Source organism: Haemaphysalis longicornis, unplaced genomic scaffold (assembly GCF_048455015.1).
Source record: "Haemaphysalis longicornis isolate Haplotype H1 unplaced genomic scaffold, Haemaphysalis longicornis Haplotype H1 scaffold_6, whole genome shotgun sequence".
In the NCBI taxonomy this organism is placed as follows: Eukaryota; Metazoa; Arthropoda; class Arachnida; order Ixodida; family Ixodidae; genus Haemaphysalis; species Haemaphysalis longicornis.
In genome coordinates this window covers 26,866,483-26,884,644 of record NW_027526407.1, presented here as the reverse complement: position 1 = coordinate 26,884,644, position 18,162 = coordinate 26,866,483, and the positions used below count along the sequence as shown (strand labels likewise).

Genomic DNA, 18,162 nt, shown 5'->3' with positions numbered 1-18,162 from the left:
GCAGCTTGAAAAGACGCCTCAAAATAAACGATCAACGTCGCTTCTTGGTCAAGCATTTCCCAGTAATGTAGGTCACACTCGCAAACGCTCTGGAAAAAACTACGCCTGCACGCAGTTTACTGACAGTGCAGCCAGACGGTGGGGCATGCGTCGGAGGCTGTGTGCTCCGTCCGCATTTCTTCTCCCCTGTACTTTGTCTTTGTAGCGATCGTTTTTTTATTATTTTGTTAATATCATGAACCAACTCGAACAAGAACACGTTTTCAAGAAAAATGCTTTGGGGGAGCGCTTCAATTCGAGAATATTTGTTCCTATTTGGAACTTTTCAAACAAAGCTTCAAAAGCAGAATTGTTCGCGCTCCCCTATTTTGTTTAGACACTACTAAAAACATAAAATTTAGAAAGTTGCGGGCTTTAAGTACGAACATTTTTTTACTTAAAACGGCTCCTGTTTAGTTGTTGCAAATAAGACTTCTATAGCATGGGAGACTTTACAAAAGAAAAAAAAAACAAGGAGAAAAAAAAGCAAAAGGGAGTAGCAGCAACTTTGACAACCTGATTTGATGCTGCAGTTAAAGTTGGGTCAAGTTGCTTGGTTGTGACAAACTTTATTAGCTCACGCTTCATCGTTTTGCGCAAAAATGGAACCGATGGCTAAGTGGCTGCCCTCCCCTTGTTTACTACGCCTACTTTGCATTCTGGCTGCCTGTTTGTGAAATCTACCCTTGCATACATATTCTAATTCCTGAATGGTGGTAGTGTTGCTCCTCGTACAACAATATTGTAACAATGATGTCCACTGCCTTACCTTTTGAATAAAGCCAAGATGTAGGTTCCATACATAACCCATTTAAAAGCATCATATCAGAGTCAATGAACGACAGCTTGTGCCTTTCGTATTTGCACTGCGGACAAAAATTAGAATTTGCCACAATGTGCTGCAAATACCTCAAAACACATCAGAAGGTTCAGGCACAGAAATAATAAAGGGATCACCAATAGTTTTTATAGGTGGTGTGTTTACAATAGCTGACTTGTTTTTGTACCCCCTTCAGCAGTCATAAGGAGACTGCATTTCAATAAGTGAGGCTGGCACTGCATGCAGTTTTTGTTTCTAATAAAACCTTTGCACTTTGTTGAGCGTAGGAATCATCACAACTGAGGGCCCACCCGCTTTGATATCAAGACAGTGCTTTGCTGGTCTTGTTAGCTCCTTCAGTGAAACTTCGCTGAAACAAACATTGAAATAAATTCGTGGTCTGAGATCATATTGCACTCGATACTAACATTTCTTGGTAAATTTCAGTGCAATAAAGTTTTTGCCCACACAGCCTCATATTGTTTTTAGTTTATTGAGTGCGTATTACCCCTTGCTTCTGCTTTAGGGATTTTAACTCTGGGTGGCTAATGTTCGTCGCACTTGCAGCTTATGGTCAAGTTAACCTGTGAAGTACTGGATTTGTCATGTAGCCTTTTAAGCGTGTTTGTACTCAATTCCGCACATGTAAACCACAAAATGTGGGCAAGAGTCAAAGGAGGGTTACTTGAACAAGTGCTACTTCCAACTAAGGTTTATTGGTAGAGCCCACTCACATACATACAGAAACCGTGTGAGCATCAGTAAAAAGGCTTAAGTTCCACCCCACAAAACCAAGTTATGCATGAGCGCATAATATTTGTGACACAGCTCATGCCCTGATGTACAAAATATAATAACGAGATAGGAAGCCTTGGACAAAATGCCTAATTTTGTCCTGGAGTCCCTATCAGGTCTTTTCAGCCTATGAGCACAAACTGCGGGAATTGAAACATATCAATTGACTGTTGATCATGCCTACAAAAGCCTATTTTTAGGTTCGTGCGTATATCGGATTTTTGGCGCCTGAAAACGCCTTCCTCAGGCTTGTTGCGTCCAAGTTGTGCGATGTTGCCCCAAAATATATCATCACAGTCCACTCTTCACATCCTAGGCGTGCTATTAATGTACAATAAGACGTTAAAACTCTTCACAACCTATGCCTGCTGTCAATGTACATTAAGATGATAGGAAAAGTCGGAAGTCGGTGAATCATATGGATTTCACTGGACTCGACAACAAATGCAACCGGAAGAATACTTGTTTATTTCGTATTTCAAAATGTTGGTGCAGAACGGAGAACAAAAGCTATCTTGATATGCTCGAAATAACAAAATACAAGCATCCATACTACTGCCTAGTTTGTGAACTCGACTCTTAATGTATTGCACCCTTGCGGAACCCATGGCACTTTAGTTTGGCTGCTGTACGCAGATGCGGCAGATTACATTTACAAAGCTGCTGCAATTCTCAAGGCTTTCATAGCGAAACTGCTAGCCTCCTATTGGTTGGGTGTTCTCATCTAGTCGGTATGCAGAAAAAAGGTGAAGGTGATCTACAATCCCGAGAGCAAGAAAAAAAATTGCCAAAAACCGAGGATACTTTAAATGCGTCAGTGCCCCATTCCACATTTGTGAAGTTGTATTATATTTTTTTCTCGGCTTCGGTACGTAATGTTTGACGTGTATTATATTGTTACTCCATGAAAGGTTTGAACTGTTTATTTGGTTTGTGCACTTATTTCACGAAAGTGTTCATCATGCGTTGCCCTCAGAGCCGCGTCTTGAGGATTGGCCTGCCTTTCACACCTTGTCTCTGTTCAGAAGCCCAGAATGCAGCATTGGTTGTACGCCATTTGCAGGGATAATCCAAACATCGTGCCAAGCATGCCGAGACGCAGAAACATGCAGCCGCTGCCACCTCAACTTAACGTTACCCTGAGCAGCTAGGCGGCCATAAGCGTGAATGCATCACCACCACCGCCAATGTGGCCACCCACTCGGTTTGAGGTCTTTTTTTTTGCACACTAGCTCTTTGCTTCTATGTTCTTACATTGGTCTGTGTCCACAGGTTGACGGCAAATGTTTTTGCTGCTGTACCACATGCATTGCTAATGCAATAAAAAGACAAGCAAGGAGAATGAACGCGAACAGCCATGCACATGCCCCTTAAGGGCAAGTGCACCTCCCGGGAGGCTCCGACGTGAATGTCTGTAACACTGGCTGTGAACCCGTGCACAGCCAGCCGCTGATCACGGGGACATCACCAATTGGGAAATCACTTGTAGCATGGAGATGGAACGGCGACAGAGTTATGGACCGAGCAGCTCGGCGCCTTACCAGCGGTCTGGTTGCGACGGCGGCTGTGCGGGGTAACTTTCAAGGACGTTTCGCAACCTAGTTCAAAGGGTTAGTTGCAGACCCTTGCCTGCTGTCTAACTTTGTTAGCCTGTATACAGTTACTGATGGCATCGTTCCCAACAGCTTCGCTGGCCATCCAGTTCTGTAAGACATGGTGACTCCTCAATTTTTTTAGCTGAAATGAACAAGTCGCTGCAGGGAAGGACGCCATCCTTAAGGTGCATTTGAGTCTTCAAGGGAACCCCGCAAAGCTCGGCTAAGAAAGTGGACTTCCTTCAAACACTTTGCTGGTACTAACAGCTTTCTAGCCGGTCAGAGCATCGCAGCCAAGATTTCAACACCACGGTGCACTTGGAACGTGACTTGGTGCATGCGTGTGCTTAGTTGAAATTCCCGGCAGAAAGCATTCAGCAACTTCATGCTTCGCTGGCACTCTTCGGTCAGAATTCAACTTATTTAGGAGGACCAAGAAAGGTTTGCCGCCATCCTTGGACTGGTTCCTGACAGAGCTGCCTAGAACTTAAATGTGTCCCAGACAAAATTCCTGGATCTCCTGTTCTAAAAAAACTGTAGAAGGCTCTGTGCAGCAAACATTTTAAAATTTCAAGTCGAGAGAGAGAGAGAAAAAAAGTAAAGGAAAGGCAGGAATGTTAACCAGGCTACGGCCTAGTATGCTATCCTGCACGGGGGAAGGGGGAACAATGAGAAAAAAGGAAAATAGAAAAAGAAGGGGAAAGGTACGGACAGAGCGCGGAGTGGTGTGCCCAGCGGTAGGACACTATAGACAAAAAAGTTCAGACTGTTCGTAGAGAGTAGTCTTGCGCTACAGTCTTTTGTGCAATTCCGTCGTTTTGAGGAAACACAGGAGCGCTTTTGTCGCCTTGTCCGTAGATGACGGAGAAGGCCAGTGGCCCAGGATTGTCTCCTCAGAGAACGGCGCCGAGAGTCTAAATATATTGAGTGCTCCGAAGGTAAAGTACAGTCCACAAACTGCAGTAGACGTTGAGCATTCTTTTTCCGCCTACACACACCTTGCTGAAAGCAGACTCGGAGCTGGAAAACAATTAGATGGTTCTACTTTGTCACTTTTGATGAATAAAAACAAATAAAGTGACAAATAAATGTTTGCAGTTTTGCACATATGCTTTAAGTTGACTCAGTTGCATAACATACGCGTCGGGCTCTACAGTCTGATTCACTGCAGATAGTCCACGGGCAGTCCTAGGAGTCTCCAAACCATAAGAAGACATGCAAGAACAAAAGCCAAATATCTCCAGGGGGTTGGCGGCAAAATAAAGTACGGTCCGAAGGTAAAGTACGGTCCACAAACTTCAGTAGACGTTGAGCATTCCTGTTCCGCCAACACACACCTTGCTGAAAGCAGACTCGGAGCTGGAAAACAATTAGATGGGTCTACCTTGTCACGTTTGATGAATAAAAACAAATAAAGTGAGAAATAAATATTTGCAGTTTTGCACATATGACTCAGTTGCATAACATACGCGTCGGGCTCTACAGTCTGATTCACTGCAGATAGTTCACGGGCAGTCTGAGGAGTCTCCAAACCATAAGAAGACATGCAAGAAACAAAAGCCAAATATCTTCTCAGGGTGTTGGTGGCGAGGCCAAGACTAATCAATCGAAAAACCATACTGCTTTGCTGCTGACCGACTTCAGTTAGGCACCTCTTAACGTCCAAGTTTTTCAGTGCTCTTCCCACTTTTTTCCTTTCTTCGCAGAGTTAAAGAAAATGATAGAGAAAAAAGGGTAGGAAAAGAGACTAAGAAGGGAAGAGTAAGGAGTATTGGTAGCACAAATGGGCGGACTACACTCAATGCATTCAGCAGTCGGTCGCGCAGGTTATCAAGCAGCAGAGTACCTCCACTGTACAGACTGCCACAAATGGTCATGGTCTTGGTTCCAGACTAAGTGATCAGCACCCTCTTCAGCCTGAGGGCCAGACATGGGCAGTACCCTAGATGAGCCCGTGTTGGTTCTTTAAGTTCAGATTGCAAAAGTGAGAGGGCCACTCCACTACAAATATTTGGAGAGGAAGTTTCATTTCAACGAACCGACATTTCAACGAAACATTTCAATGAACCGAGCAGTTGCATCAGAAAATTACAGGGCAGACATTTTTGAGCTAAAAAAGTGACAGGACCTGAAGGCGGTGATTTGGCAAGCATTCAGGTAAGGCAGGTGGAATATGTGGCTCGCAAAGGGAGGAACATTCAGGCTGTGTCCTTGCAATCACTGCATAGAAATCTCGAACTGTGAGCATGAATATGCTGGTGGACTCAAAGCATATTCGTGTTCCAGTGCTTCACTGTGCTGATTGAACCAGTGTACACATGTGACCCTGTGTCGGAAAGCATCTACAGTTTTGACAGCACAACGTACAACTTGGATTGAATAAGTACAAGTGATGTTTGACATCTCAGTTGGTCAGGCTTGCAAAGGTGACTGTTTCTTCTCTCAGTGGAATGGGTGCTTCTGTGTGCAGTGTGAAGTGGGCCTGAGAAACAGTGGTCATAGGTGTATGACGCCAAGGGAGAAGGTGTTTTGGTCAGGGGATGCTCGCCGTACAAATCAGTATACAGCTACGATCACTCACAGCAACTTCTTGGCTCTGATTTATAAAGTCTGTGATGATGATGAGCTGGAAGTGTTCCGGCACTAAGGAAATAGAGGGACACCAAAGTACCACGCCAGTGCAGATAGCTTATCTATTAGTACCCTCATCTTGTAACGTCACTTGCTGTAATCAGGTCAGGTAAGGCAGTAGTGGTTGCAGAATGGCTCATCACTTGCTGCAGCAGTTCGCTCTGTGAAGTGCACAGCTATCAAAGTTTACATGTCTTAAGCTTCCCGCTGATTTGCTTAAACGTTCACGCTGTTCACCAATTGGGCGGTGCAAAAGTGAGGCCCTTGTATTTGGAAGTCCACATTACAAGGCTGTCTGCAGTAATCGCTACTTGTGCAAGCATCCCAAGTGCGCTGACATCAAGGGCGATAGCAAGCCTAGCACCATGTCTTGGCTATCCTGGCCTTTACCATTAAAAACATTCTCTCTCTCTCTCTCACCGTGGAATCAGTCGATATACAGGAACACATAAACTCAACTGCGTCACGTTCACATATTTACTATGTGTCGCATCACCGTAATCACAATCCAAATTGATACGTCCAGCTTGACACCCCGATGCACACAAGCATTTTCAAATCACTGTATTCGTTGCATCACAGCACTTCATTTGTTCGTGTGGCAAACTCTGGCGCGTTGATGCATGTTATTAGCTGATGGCAACGTGTCTTGTGATATAAGAAGCACAGAACTAGTGGTGGCAAACTTCGTCCTCTGTTGCTGATTTGATTCTTTAGGAGATGGATCGGCGCCTTCGTGTTGTCTCCGTTTTGGCGGCGTTGTTCAAAGCATTGCTGTCACTGCGGAGTTCGCCGGCGAGAACTCAGCATGCTGGCTTCACCTGTGAGCTGGCTCAGGCGAGCACACAACGCGAAGCCGAGCGCTAACAGCTGGATGCTGTACTTGATTTAAGTAACCTGTCACGACAACATTATCATACACATAGTATCTACGTTGAGAGAAACCAACTCGGACGCCAACCGACGAATATTCTCGAATTGCAACACTCCCCCAAAGCATCTTTCTCTTCAAAACGTGCTCTTGGTAGAGTTGGTTTATGATATAAACAGGATAAAAAAATATCGCTGCAAAAGCAACGTGCGAGAAGAAAGGACGACAAGTACGCCTGTCTCATTCGTTTTTATCGTCCGTTGTTTTTGTAGCGCTCATTGCTTTTCAGCATCTTCCTCCTGTCTTTTACCCGCCCATCACAAGTGCACAGCAGCAAAGCCTGTTGCCTGCAACGTCGGGCTGCAACAATCGCTGCCCGTGCAAGTATCGCAGCCGCCGAGCCAGCGGACATGAAGAGCGATATCAGCGTGCAATGGGTAGATAGGCCACAACACAGTGCACTAGACCACATCTCATTTAGGCGATTACCCTGTGCCGCATCACAGCATTTCGCAGCTATCCCAACGCCCCGGTGCGCACAATCATTTCCCCATCACTGAATTCGCTACATCACAACACAGCATTACTTCGTGTGGTGAACTCTGCAGCGCACTGATACACGCTGTTGCTGATGGCGACATGACTTGCACCTCTTGTAGGATAGGGAGCGCACGTCTAGTAGTGACGAACTTCATCCTCGATTCAGGAGATGGGTCGGTGTCCACCCGTCGCCGTTTCGCCGGCGAGGACTCAGCACACCGGCTCACCCGTGAGCTGGCTAGGAAGCAGACTACTAGAAGACGAGTGTCAAGAGCTCGACGCTGCACTTACTTGGTTTAAGTAACCGGCCAGGACAACGTACCACGCCCATAGCAGCTACGTCGATAGAAACCAACTTGGTCGCCAAACGCCGAAGCGAACGTAGCACTAAAACTAACGCACAAAGCAATCGGGTGAAACTATGAAGGAAGTGATGAAAAGGTCTTTGCCACGTGACTTTTAACAGTGACGTCATGACTCCGACATGTTGTTGGCCGGACAGAGCACAGGGTACGAGGCCGGCGCATCGGGCGTGCCGCGAGCGGCATAGAGACATGTCCTATGTCGGCGCCCGGGCCGCCGAACTGCACCAAGCTCTGCTGAACGCGCCGGCGTTGTAGGTTAGTACGCCTCGAGCTTCGCGATCGCTGCGCCGCCTGCCGCCACTTCACAGCGGCACTTACGGGATGACCGCTGCGCAGCTGATACAGTATTCTGGTTCTCTTCCGCTTCCTATTGCCTTTCCGCGCCCTTAACAACTGGTTATGGTGATGTCTGTAAGCAAATACAGTCGAACACGGATATATCGAACTCCAAGGGGATCGCGAAATAGTTCGATATATAAAAAATTCTATATAAAAAATATGCGCTCTGAGACCTCACCTATGGCGGACGATCACTTACCGATCGTCGCATTCAAGAATGACAACTAATTCCGCACTCACGACGCAACAGGACGCTTTATTTCCGTGAAAAAAAAATCGCTGATCTTGGCCTGCTTCTTCGTCCTGGAAATGAAATTAAAGACGCTGGTCTCGATCTTCTCGAGGCTGCGCAACAAGAAAATTCCAGCAGTACACTGCGCCTTCGTACACCATTCACAACACGCACGCAAAAGAAGAACAGCGCACACGTACCACAAGAACTTTGAAGGTAACAATTCCAAGGCTCTCTGAACGGACTCCAAGAAAGCGCTCGCGATGGTCATCTCTGAGAAAAACAGTGATCTCCGAAAGGTGCGAGACAACTCGCCAAAGAGCAGCAACATCAGCAAAATGCAAAAGAAGAAGGAGGAAGCCGCCAGCGCCTTCGTTCCCTCTTCCCTTTCCCGAGATGACATCGGGGGAAGACAGAGCCATAGAGAGAGGGAAAAAAACTTTTTCGGCAAGCTGGGGAACGTACGCAGCCGAAAAAAAAGGATGTGCGCAGTCGGGGCATTCCTACCTCGCACTGTCACATTTTCCAAGCGCTCGGGCTTGTGTGCCTAGAGAGATTTAGAATACCGGGGTCCGTCCGCTAATGCTACGGCGGCCGGTAGTGGGGCCCGGCTGGGCAAGCGCAAATTCGTTCCTGTAAGGGGGATTAGTTCCGCGAGCCAGTCTTCGCCATGCCCGCAAATTCCTCTACATCCTCCTCAAACTTCAATCGGGGGTGCAGCGACCGCCGAAGAGCACCTTCCAGCTCGCGCGGCGTTCGATATACCCAATGTCGGGAAAAATACGGTTCGATATAAACGTACGAATTCCTATACTTTTACACAGAATTTTAAAGGGGATAATTTATGAGTTCGATATAGACAATAATTCGATATACCCGTGTTCGATATATCCGTGTTCGACTGTAGTACGTTTAGGACACTTAAAAAAAACAGCTGCGTTCTGATCGAGTGCACGAACGCCAACAAGAGCTATCGTGGGACGCGGTACTTCGCGCTTCTTCGCCACTCTCACGGGCGTCGGTGGCGGCAGCAGCATTGACAGGTATTGGATAATCACATCCCCGAAACATTTTTCTGCGACGTATGTATTCAAAACAAAGTTGCATTTGTTGTCCGCGCTGCACAACGAAACCAACCGCTCACTGTGCCAGTATCATGTCTCAAAGAGGCGCCAATAGAATTCACTTGTGCCTGACGTATTAGGAGGTGACAGTGGTGATGTGCTGCTGCCATCGCCGACGCCCGTAAGAACGGCCTCCAAGCGCACGGAACAGCGCCCCCAGATAGCTCTTGTTGGCGTTCGAGCACCCTACCAAGCCGTAGCTGTTTTTTTGAAGTGCCCTAAACGTACCGTTTGCCTGCAGACATCACCGTAACAAGTTGTTTAGTGTGCGGAAGGGCAAAAAGAAGTAAAAGAGGCCAAAAACCCTGCATAAGTCCCAATGAGCCACGCAGCGCTGCTCCCGTAAGCGTCGCGTAGAAGCGGCGGCAGGCGGCGCAGCCATCTCGAAACTCGAGGCGTATAGGAGTCTCCGAAAATAGTTTCATACTAATATATACCAGATGAAAATCTGTCACTGCAGTCGCGGGCCGCCGTGGGTGGCGTCATTGCCGCTAGCGACGTTCCTCGCCTACTTGGCTTAGCTAGCCTTATGGCTTCTGGTTTGTCCCGAAACCAAATTCAACAAAAAATGGGCAACATTTTTTTCGTGTTCATCCTGCATGAAGCTTCTGCATAATCAGTGACAAATTAATCTTTTTGGAGGTTCAACTTTATAACAACAAAACAAATTTGATGAACCTTCTACAGTAATATTGCTCCGTTTTTGCAGCCATCTTTTCAGCCTGTTCATGAGCCATGCCAAGGACCAGTGGAACGTGCCTGCTCGGTACATGACGGAACGCTCGCCGAAGCGCGGCTCCCCCAGACAGTGGGGCCAGATTTCCCTCTAGTGTATATTAGTATGAAACCCGATGTCCCCGCATTCGTCGATGTACCGTAACCGTGCCGCGCGCGCGCGCGCCTACGCTACGCCGAAGTGTAAACACGCCCTAAGACATGACTGGACGATTGCAGTGCGGCCTCTGGTTTTGTTTGATCACATTAATAACGGTACGTCTACTTACTGATAACTGCGTTTTTACTGCTCGCTGCCCATAACACGTCCCTGTGACGCCGTATGTGAAAGTTGTTCAGTACTTCTAGCGTGTTTTTTCGGTTAAAAAGCGTCTTCTATGCCTGGAATGAACCTGAGAGAAGCACCGAAGCCTGGTTATTTAAAATTAGCAAGGTTGTATTTTGTGTTCATGTCCCATTTAAAAGTAATGTACTGATCTTTTCGACCAGAAAGCTGTATAGCTTTCCTTTGTAGCCGTATGGCTGCATTTAGGTGGATGTCAAACTTTCCTTCACTGATCTTTTCGACAAGATATTAATGGTTTGGGTTACTGTGTGCAGGTGTTTCGAGAAGCAATAACAGCCGCCTACAGGTATCGAAAGGACCCCACGGATTTTGTTGACCAAGTGTTGCAAGAATTAGAGGTGAGAGTAACAAATATTTTGTCTGGATGACCGCAAAGTTGGCGATGATGGTCAGCTAAATGTTAATTTGACGACAATAAACCAGTCAAAAAATGAGCATTGCATCACCCCAGAAATGAATTGAACCACCTCACATATGCTTGCTCTGAATAAAACCTAGTTTAAGTATTTCTCTGCAAGAAATTTATGTCACAAAATTGTTGTAGGAAATGAGCGATAAGGCTATGGGAAAGTTGTACGCTGTACTTGTAAAACACCCACCTTAGAAATTTAGGCCTTGCACACAACTGAAATCTAACTGCATACTCACATTGCAAGGCTTTATCTTTAGTATCTTTACCTTTAGGTAGTCCGCTCGCACAGCATAAAAATTCGCATACCAGTGCCAACAAGTAATGCTGAGTCAATTGAGCGCTGTTTTATGACATGGCTACTGGCATAGCCCCTCTCTACTATTTATTGATGTGCTAGCGGTTTAGCATTAAAATGAACAAACAATATGTCGAATAAGCACAGCGTTTGTCAGAATATAGCATTAGCATTGAAAACATACATATGCCAGAGAAAGTTGCATTACATATATATAAAATAATTAGATACATAAAAAAGAACTAATTTTTAAAGGAACTACACAAACTGACTTCCGTAGGACGGAATAGTGTGCAAGGAGTAAGATTATTTCTCAAGAGATGACAATACTAATGTTTAAACACATAGGTACGATATTCTAACGGAATAAACGACGCAGTGCGCTGTATTGCAACAAAGCTCTGAGTACGCAGAAAAAGTAACACATGGCAATCGCACTACAAGTGATGCCTAAGTACAAGTCCACGCAGGAGCAAACGTGGTCAAATTAGGGTTCACCAGCGTCGTCGCGTGAATGGCGGAGACCCGCGTGCATCGAGGCACACCAGTCAAAGCTGCATCGCTGCGCCGCAGGGGGGCGCTGTCGGGAAACAGGAAGCGGCGATCTAGGTTGCATGGTTCTAGCTTCTCCTTGGTTGGTATGACCCCCCGCCGAATCCTCGCTCTGCTGGGGTGTCAGACTGATCGCAACGGTTTCCGAAAGGCAGCGCCTACCTGCTGCCGCTCTCAGCCATCAGTGGCTATCGAATCCGCCGCTGTTGGGTTGGAGGAAATCACGCGAGCTCGGAAACGTGCCTTATTGCGCTCAATTCAGCGTTCAAGTGCGTGTTACATTGGCGAAGGCGTCCCGGAACCGACCTCTGTCGCCTCCGTCAAGTAGTGTTAGGGTGGTGTACGAGCAGAAAGCAGAAAATTTGCCTCCGTTCCGAACGACGACGAGCCAAGAACAAAATTTAGCTTGTTTAATCCATGCGACAATATGTCAGCTACGATTCACAACACGTCAGCTACGATTCACAACAGAAGCGCCGTGGCGTGCTTATAGCAAGACAGCTGAACTAGCAGACCAACGCCCCCGGTCGAGCCCGGGAATCGCACTCTTTCGGCTCGCCGAAGGTCGAGAATTTAGAACCAGAAGTCCCAACGATCCACACGCTTTCCATGTATTGCGCACGCCGCTAAAAACCACAAAACACACAAGAACACCCTTCACAGGTCTCACCCTTCACAGGCCGAAGAGAGGGGGGAAAGGGAGGGGTCTAGTGGGCGCCAGAGTCATGCGCTGTGCGCAGTCGAAGGCCACGTGCCGCGCGCCAACATGCACACAGTCGATTCGTAATAGCTGCTCCGCCGGGGACTGCAGATCTCGATCGATAAGGATCATCAACCATTGTCCGGAGGGAAGCTGTTGAAGAGATTTGCTCGGCAGACACTCGACTCCAGGCCTGGCCGAACGGTCTGTGCTGGTCTGAGATGACTCGGCTCAAAATACCATATTGATACCCTATAGGCCTCCTGCGCTGCCAAGGGGGCGTTGCGGAAGCGGCTTCCGGGCAGTACTTCCGGGTAGTAGAAAGCTGCGCGGGTCCCATAGGATCCCGTGTTGACAGAAGCAGAATGAGCTCGATGCTGCCGATTGTTTTGTGACATGGTCGCCAGCCCATCCCTGACGAGTCCGGTCTCTTGTGGCGATCAACTTGGCATTTGGGGAAAAAGCTTTGCAGCTCTAAATACGTTTACAGCGCCGATGAAAGTGCCGGGGCGGTGACGGCGCTCTGCCACTCGCAGGTTCACCTATCGATGGTCGTATGAAGTGAAATTTGAAGTGAAACTCCTTGTTTAAACTAGGTGACAAGGACTTTTCAACAACAGCCGATCAAAAAAGAAGAGAGACGCAATCCGACGGACCGCTGGCTCGCCTGCTGCGGTGCGCCGCTCTTTTGCTTACCTGCGCGCTATGCGTGCACTTTCATTAAATAGTGCTCGTTTGCGTCGCCGTTGCGAATACATGGTGCAGCGTTAGCTTGCCGTTTTGTTGCTTGTCTCAATGGCAAAATTCAGCGAACGTCAGAAACGTGAAATCTGTTTCGCGATTCCGAAATTAGTGGCCGTAAAACAAAGTGGTCGGGCGAACCGAGAGGCCGCTGGCTTTCCTTATTTGCCCTCACTTTACTTAAATACGCTCTTGCATCATATATTCCCAGTTCGCACGTAATAGGCCAGAATGAGGGTCAGCAACATTTTGAAGTGTAGGGCCGAGTTGCATGCAGCGGACACGGCGGAGGGCTGGACGGAAAATCGGGTGGGAGGAGGAGGGGGGCTTTGAATGCAAAGCGAAAAAATTCAACGAATCGCCAATAATATTTGACAATAATCTGGCGGAGTGTGAAACTGTCAAACAATTAAACTGGAAGCGACCAATTTTCTGTTCTTGTCTCGCTGTATAACTCCATTTGAGGACAAAACTGGCGTGTCGGCGTTCAGATTGTTAGCGACGAAGATAACCAAGAGTTAGTGATGATCGTATGTAAATATTCGGGGCCGCACGCCGTGTATGCAGCTGTGTTATGTTATAGAAATATAGAAGTACACATCTCCTTAGTCAGCGGGCGGGCGATTTGGTGATTGTTTTGCGTCCTTTAATAGGGCTTACTTTGTTTATTTGACGCAATGCCTCACCCACTCGCTAGTATACATGTACCCTGCCATTCGTAAATCGTGCGGCGCAAAACTTTACGCAAGGAGAATTTAGTTTGCGAAAATAGAAAACAAAAAAATTCCCTCGCACTTCCCCGAGGGGGAGAGTGTGTAAGTGCGAATGCACGGTTGTTGATTGCGCGATTACGGTGGATATCGTGATCTCAATGAGTAGTCGAGAGATTACACACACGCACACAACTACAAAGAAAGATATTTCACTCGTTATTGCTGGTACCGTTGCCCGGTCCGCCATCATCGTTATCGAGATGCAGGACCAGCGACCGCTCTCGACTACGGCGAGCGGAGAGAGGAGGAGGAGAGTAGCGCCCGCCGTTACGGCGAGGGCTACACGAGCGCCCTCACGCGTCAGAATGCGGAGCGCCCGCTACGCGAGCGAGAGCTCTCCCGCCCGAAGTGGAGAGGAGGCGCCCAACACGCGCAGTCACTGAGCGGAGAGAGGAGGAGGAGAGTAGCGCACGCCCATCTCCCCCCGTTGCTAGGGAAGACGAGGAGCGCGCGCACCCGCAGCTGTTGCTATGCGGACGACGGCGGCGGACGATTCAGGCTCGCTTAAGAAGTGCATTCGCACTTAAAATTTCGACTCGTTTTCAATGCGGTGCCAGGCCCGCAGTGTCAGCTTAGTCGGCTGCGCAGTTCGTGGGTTCGCTTGCAAGCTCTCGCTGAATCAACCTCTTGCAGTTACCTCAGACTATGGGATGAGCAGCGTTTCGTGTTTATGCTACTCGTGTACTTTCCTTTATCGACCGCACGCAAGAAGAAAGAACGGTAATTGTCGTCAGGAAGTTAGACCACCCGACCTGGCGATACTGTCCCACGCCGCGCCGACCGCGACAGCTCGCTGAAAAGAAAGCCGATAAATCGGCTTGATTGAGCGGATATTACTTTATTTAGCCTCTACAACTACTTTAAGGGCTATTTCGTACAGTATGCAGTCATTTGAATGCGCCACAAAGCGATTAAACAAAGAATAACCAAATTTCACTCTGCCTTGTAACTGAAAACGCATGGAGGTCGGCGAGGGTCCTCCGTGGCTTTTGTAATACCCAGAGGCGTCGGCCACTAACGGCGCTGCATATCGCCAAAACTCCAGCGCAGGAGCCCTATTCCCATGTACTCTCTCCTCCCCCTCCCACATTTCCTACCCCAGCAGGCGTTACGGTGTCCGCCCCTGGGCGAGACAATTTACGCCTGCTGGTGGACTTTTCTCTCCCAATTGTCAGTAAACACATGCACACATAGATTCATCGGGTCGGCCACTGGACGAAAAGTTCCCCCGGGACGTCTCAGGCTCAATCAGGCAAGCGACAAAGCAATACTGAAAACAACCGCTCCGCTGGCAAGCGTGAAGACAATGCCACAGGGCAGCTTTACCAAGCGTGCGGTTGCGACAAAACTGCGAGCTTAATTATCTACACTAGTTACACTTTACCCCAGCAGTACTTGCGTTAGCGCAAAAGCCTGATAGCCTGATATTTCTTGTCTACAGAAATGTCCAACCCCCACACACAAAATTAAAGCCGTTCCACTCAATGTGAAAGCTGTCGGAAGTGCAGAGCAGTGGTTTGCCATAATGGGCTGTAGCGCCGTTATCGGCTTACTGCTACCACCCCATGCGATTCAAATTTCCCGCCTGCGCAGTGCTCGCGCGCCCCCTGCCTGAAACTGCGCCAGCGGGAGTTCAGTTCTCTTTGCGCTTTTCTGCCCGCACGTGCAGGCGTTGCACGGCCACATTTTGAGTTTACTATAGTAAATTTAGTGTTTGGGGAGTTGGTGGTAGTGAATGCGTTGTATCAGCAGCTTCTTGACGTAGTTTGAATGAGTCCAGGATATAAGGCACGTTCGTAACCTTGCGTTCTGTGTCGGCTTTGTGGCTCAGTTGGTAGAGTACCGTGCACCTTGCGTTCCGCCCGCAGAGTCGTAGGATCGAAATCTGGCGCCGGCAAGAATTACTTTTTTATATAGTGTAGGGGGAGCGATGCGGACGCGGACTACGGACGCCAACGCGGGTGACATCGTGAGTTACTGAAATGCTCTGCATTTAAAAGAAGCACAATCGGTGAAATTTGACCCTCGCGAGAGGGACCATTCTCCCGGGAAGCTCCGCCTTTTTTTCCGACATGTCAGGCCGCTGCCGCAAATCTTTCTCGCCCACAGGGAAATTCTGGCGAAACGCCTCAGCAGACAGCCTGTACTTGCGCAGGAGACTCGACTTAACCTTCTCCTAAGAGCAAAAATGTACACCCAGGAGTCACAACGCTCCACAGGCTTTCCGTGTGTGCGCACGTTGCTCAAATGTACAAGCACACAAAAACGCCTTCCACGGGTCTCGTGATAGCTGGCTCACGCTGAGCCGGCAAAGGGTCGGACGCCGTACTCGGGGACGTCAACGGAAGTTACGCCTGCGCCTCATCACCGCACAAGGCTCCGCGGGGCGCAGAGAGTGTCTCCTTACTGAGAGTATTTCGGACGTGACGCGAGTCGTTTCCGTAGTGTCTCGCACTGGTGTGCTTATAAATTCCTGCAGCGACTGCAAAAACACTAGGTGTGAAAAAGACGACGATGTTACGCGTTAATCGCAATGTCGTTTCAAAACGCGCGCGCGATGACATCCGGGTCCGTCGCTTGAGTGGAGTGATACACTACATGAAGTATTGCCGTTCTTAACTTGTACCGGAGTATATAGTCAAACACGCAAGCGAAAGCCCTCTTGCAGAGCCGGATGGGTCAGACGCCGTCAACGGCCACTCGTCAAAGGTTCTGGCCGCGCCGTACTCTCGAAGTAGCATGAGCAAGTGTCCTCCCCTCCCGGCACTAATGCTACGCAGGAAAGAATCAAGGCGCGCCGCCGCGCTGTGCGCTGTCGGAGCCCGTGCGCAGCGTCAAGATGGCTAGAGAGAACAGACGTCATTGTCCTCCTTTTTAAGACGAATGCACCACACGGGAATGTCCGGTATCTTCGTCCCATCAGACGGTTGTCAGGAACCCGTGGTCCCTGTCGGCGTCCTCGGCCAGTTGGATGACAACAGCTTGTATCTCGGGAAGAGAGCTGAGCAATGCGGCCTCCCACCGCTCACTACATCTTATATGTATTGCTTGTTCAGAGGCCTGTGGTTTATTGGGGCATTGCCAGACCATATGTTTGAATGCGGCTGCTGCAATGTTGCACCACTTGCATCTGTCCGTGTAACTATCAGGATAGCTGCGGTGAAACAGGACGGGGTGAGGGAACGTATTTGATTGCAACCTGCGCCACACAACTGTTTGCCATTTGTTTAGCGCAGTGTGGGCAGCAGGAAATTCCAGTCGGCTCAGCCTTTATTGCTGAGTAATCCCCCCCCTTCCCCCCCGCCCCGTCACAGACGGCACGTTGCCGGATTCGAAGTCGCCTGGTTCGTGTATTCTCGGGCTGCTTCATGTGCCATCTCGTTCCCCGAGAGAGACGAGTGAGCTGGCGTCCATATCAGGCGGATGTGCCTTGTAACTGGGGTCGCGCTGTTCGTAGGGATTTTGGAGGCTGTGGTGGAAATCCTATCGCGGGCATAGTTGCGGAGGGCGGCCTTAGAGTCCGAAATGATGGTAGTAGCCTGAGTGCCCGTAGTTGCAAGAGATGTGGCCACCTCTTCCCCCGTTCCAGGGTTGGTCGTAGGGATTGAGCAAAATGAGGTTGCATTTCCCTGCTGGTCTACCACCCCGGCCACTACCGCACATTGGCCAGGGTAGCCCGCCGTGCCAACGTAGCATACCGCTGGGTTTGAGCTGTTCTGCTTGTGTCGTGCCTTCGCACGGGCAAGCCGTCGGCCTTGATGGTACTCGTGATGCATGTTTCTAGGCAGCGGGGCCACACTTATTTTGACTCGTAGGTCCACTTCAATGGCTTATTTGGCTTCGTTCTGGTCCGCGTAAGGTATGTGCAGCGACTCCAGAATGACCCGCCCAGTTGAGGTCCCAGCCAGCCTGTTGTATTGGGCAATGTGTTGCGCTTCTATAAGTTCATCCAACGTGTTGTGAATGCCCATCTCCAGTCATTTTTCTGAGGAGGCAGCCATTGGAATGCCTACAGCCGCCTTGGTGGCTTTACGAATAATTCGGTCTATTTTCTATTTCTCTGCTTTTTGAGTTTCAGATACTCAGTAACGTAAGTTATTTTGCTGATAATAGAGGCTTGAACTAACCGGAGGAAATTATATTTCTTGAGACCATGGTGTTTATTGGCTATTCGGGCAATCAATCTGCCAATTTTTACAGCTGCGTTGCGCAGGGCCTGTATGGTAACCGTGTTGGTTTCTTTCTCATGTATTCTAA

At 48.6% G+C, this 18,162-nt stretch overlaps 1 protein-coding gene across 5 annotated transcripts in view; it reads left to right on the top strand.

Moving 5' to 3' along the window:
* Positions 1 to 18,162, top strand: part of LOC144141447 (rab-like protein 2A) — a 135,469-nt gene that overhangs the window by 103,446 nt on the left and 13,861 nt on the right. For 4 of the 5 annotated variants that reach the window (XR_013316605.1, XM_077673003.1, XM_077673004.1 and 1 more), the window contains exon 7: positions 10,687 to 10,770. Coding sequence is in view for 4 of the 5 variants with exons in the window: in XM_077673003.1 (XP_077529129.1) it covers positions 10,687 to 10,770 (84 nt within the window). In the remaining variant the exon portion in view is untranslated. Of the gene's footprint in view, positions 1 to 2,717; positions 2,929 to 10,686; positions 10,771 to 18,162 lie in introns of those variants that run through there. The other variant, XM_077673005.1, reaches the window with a different exon arrangement.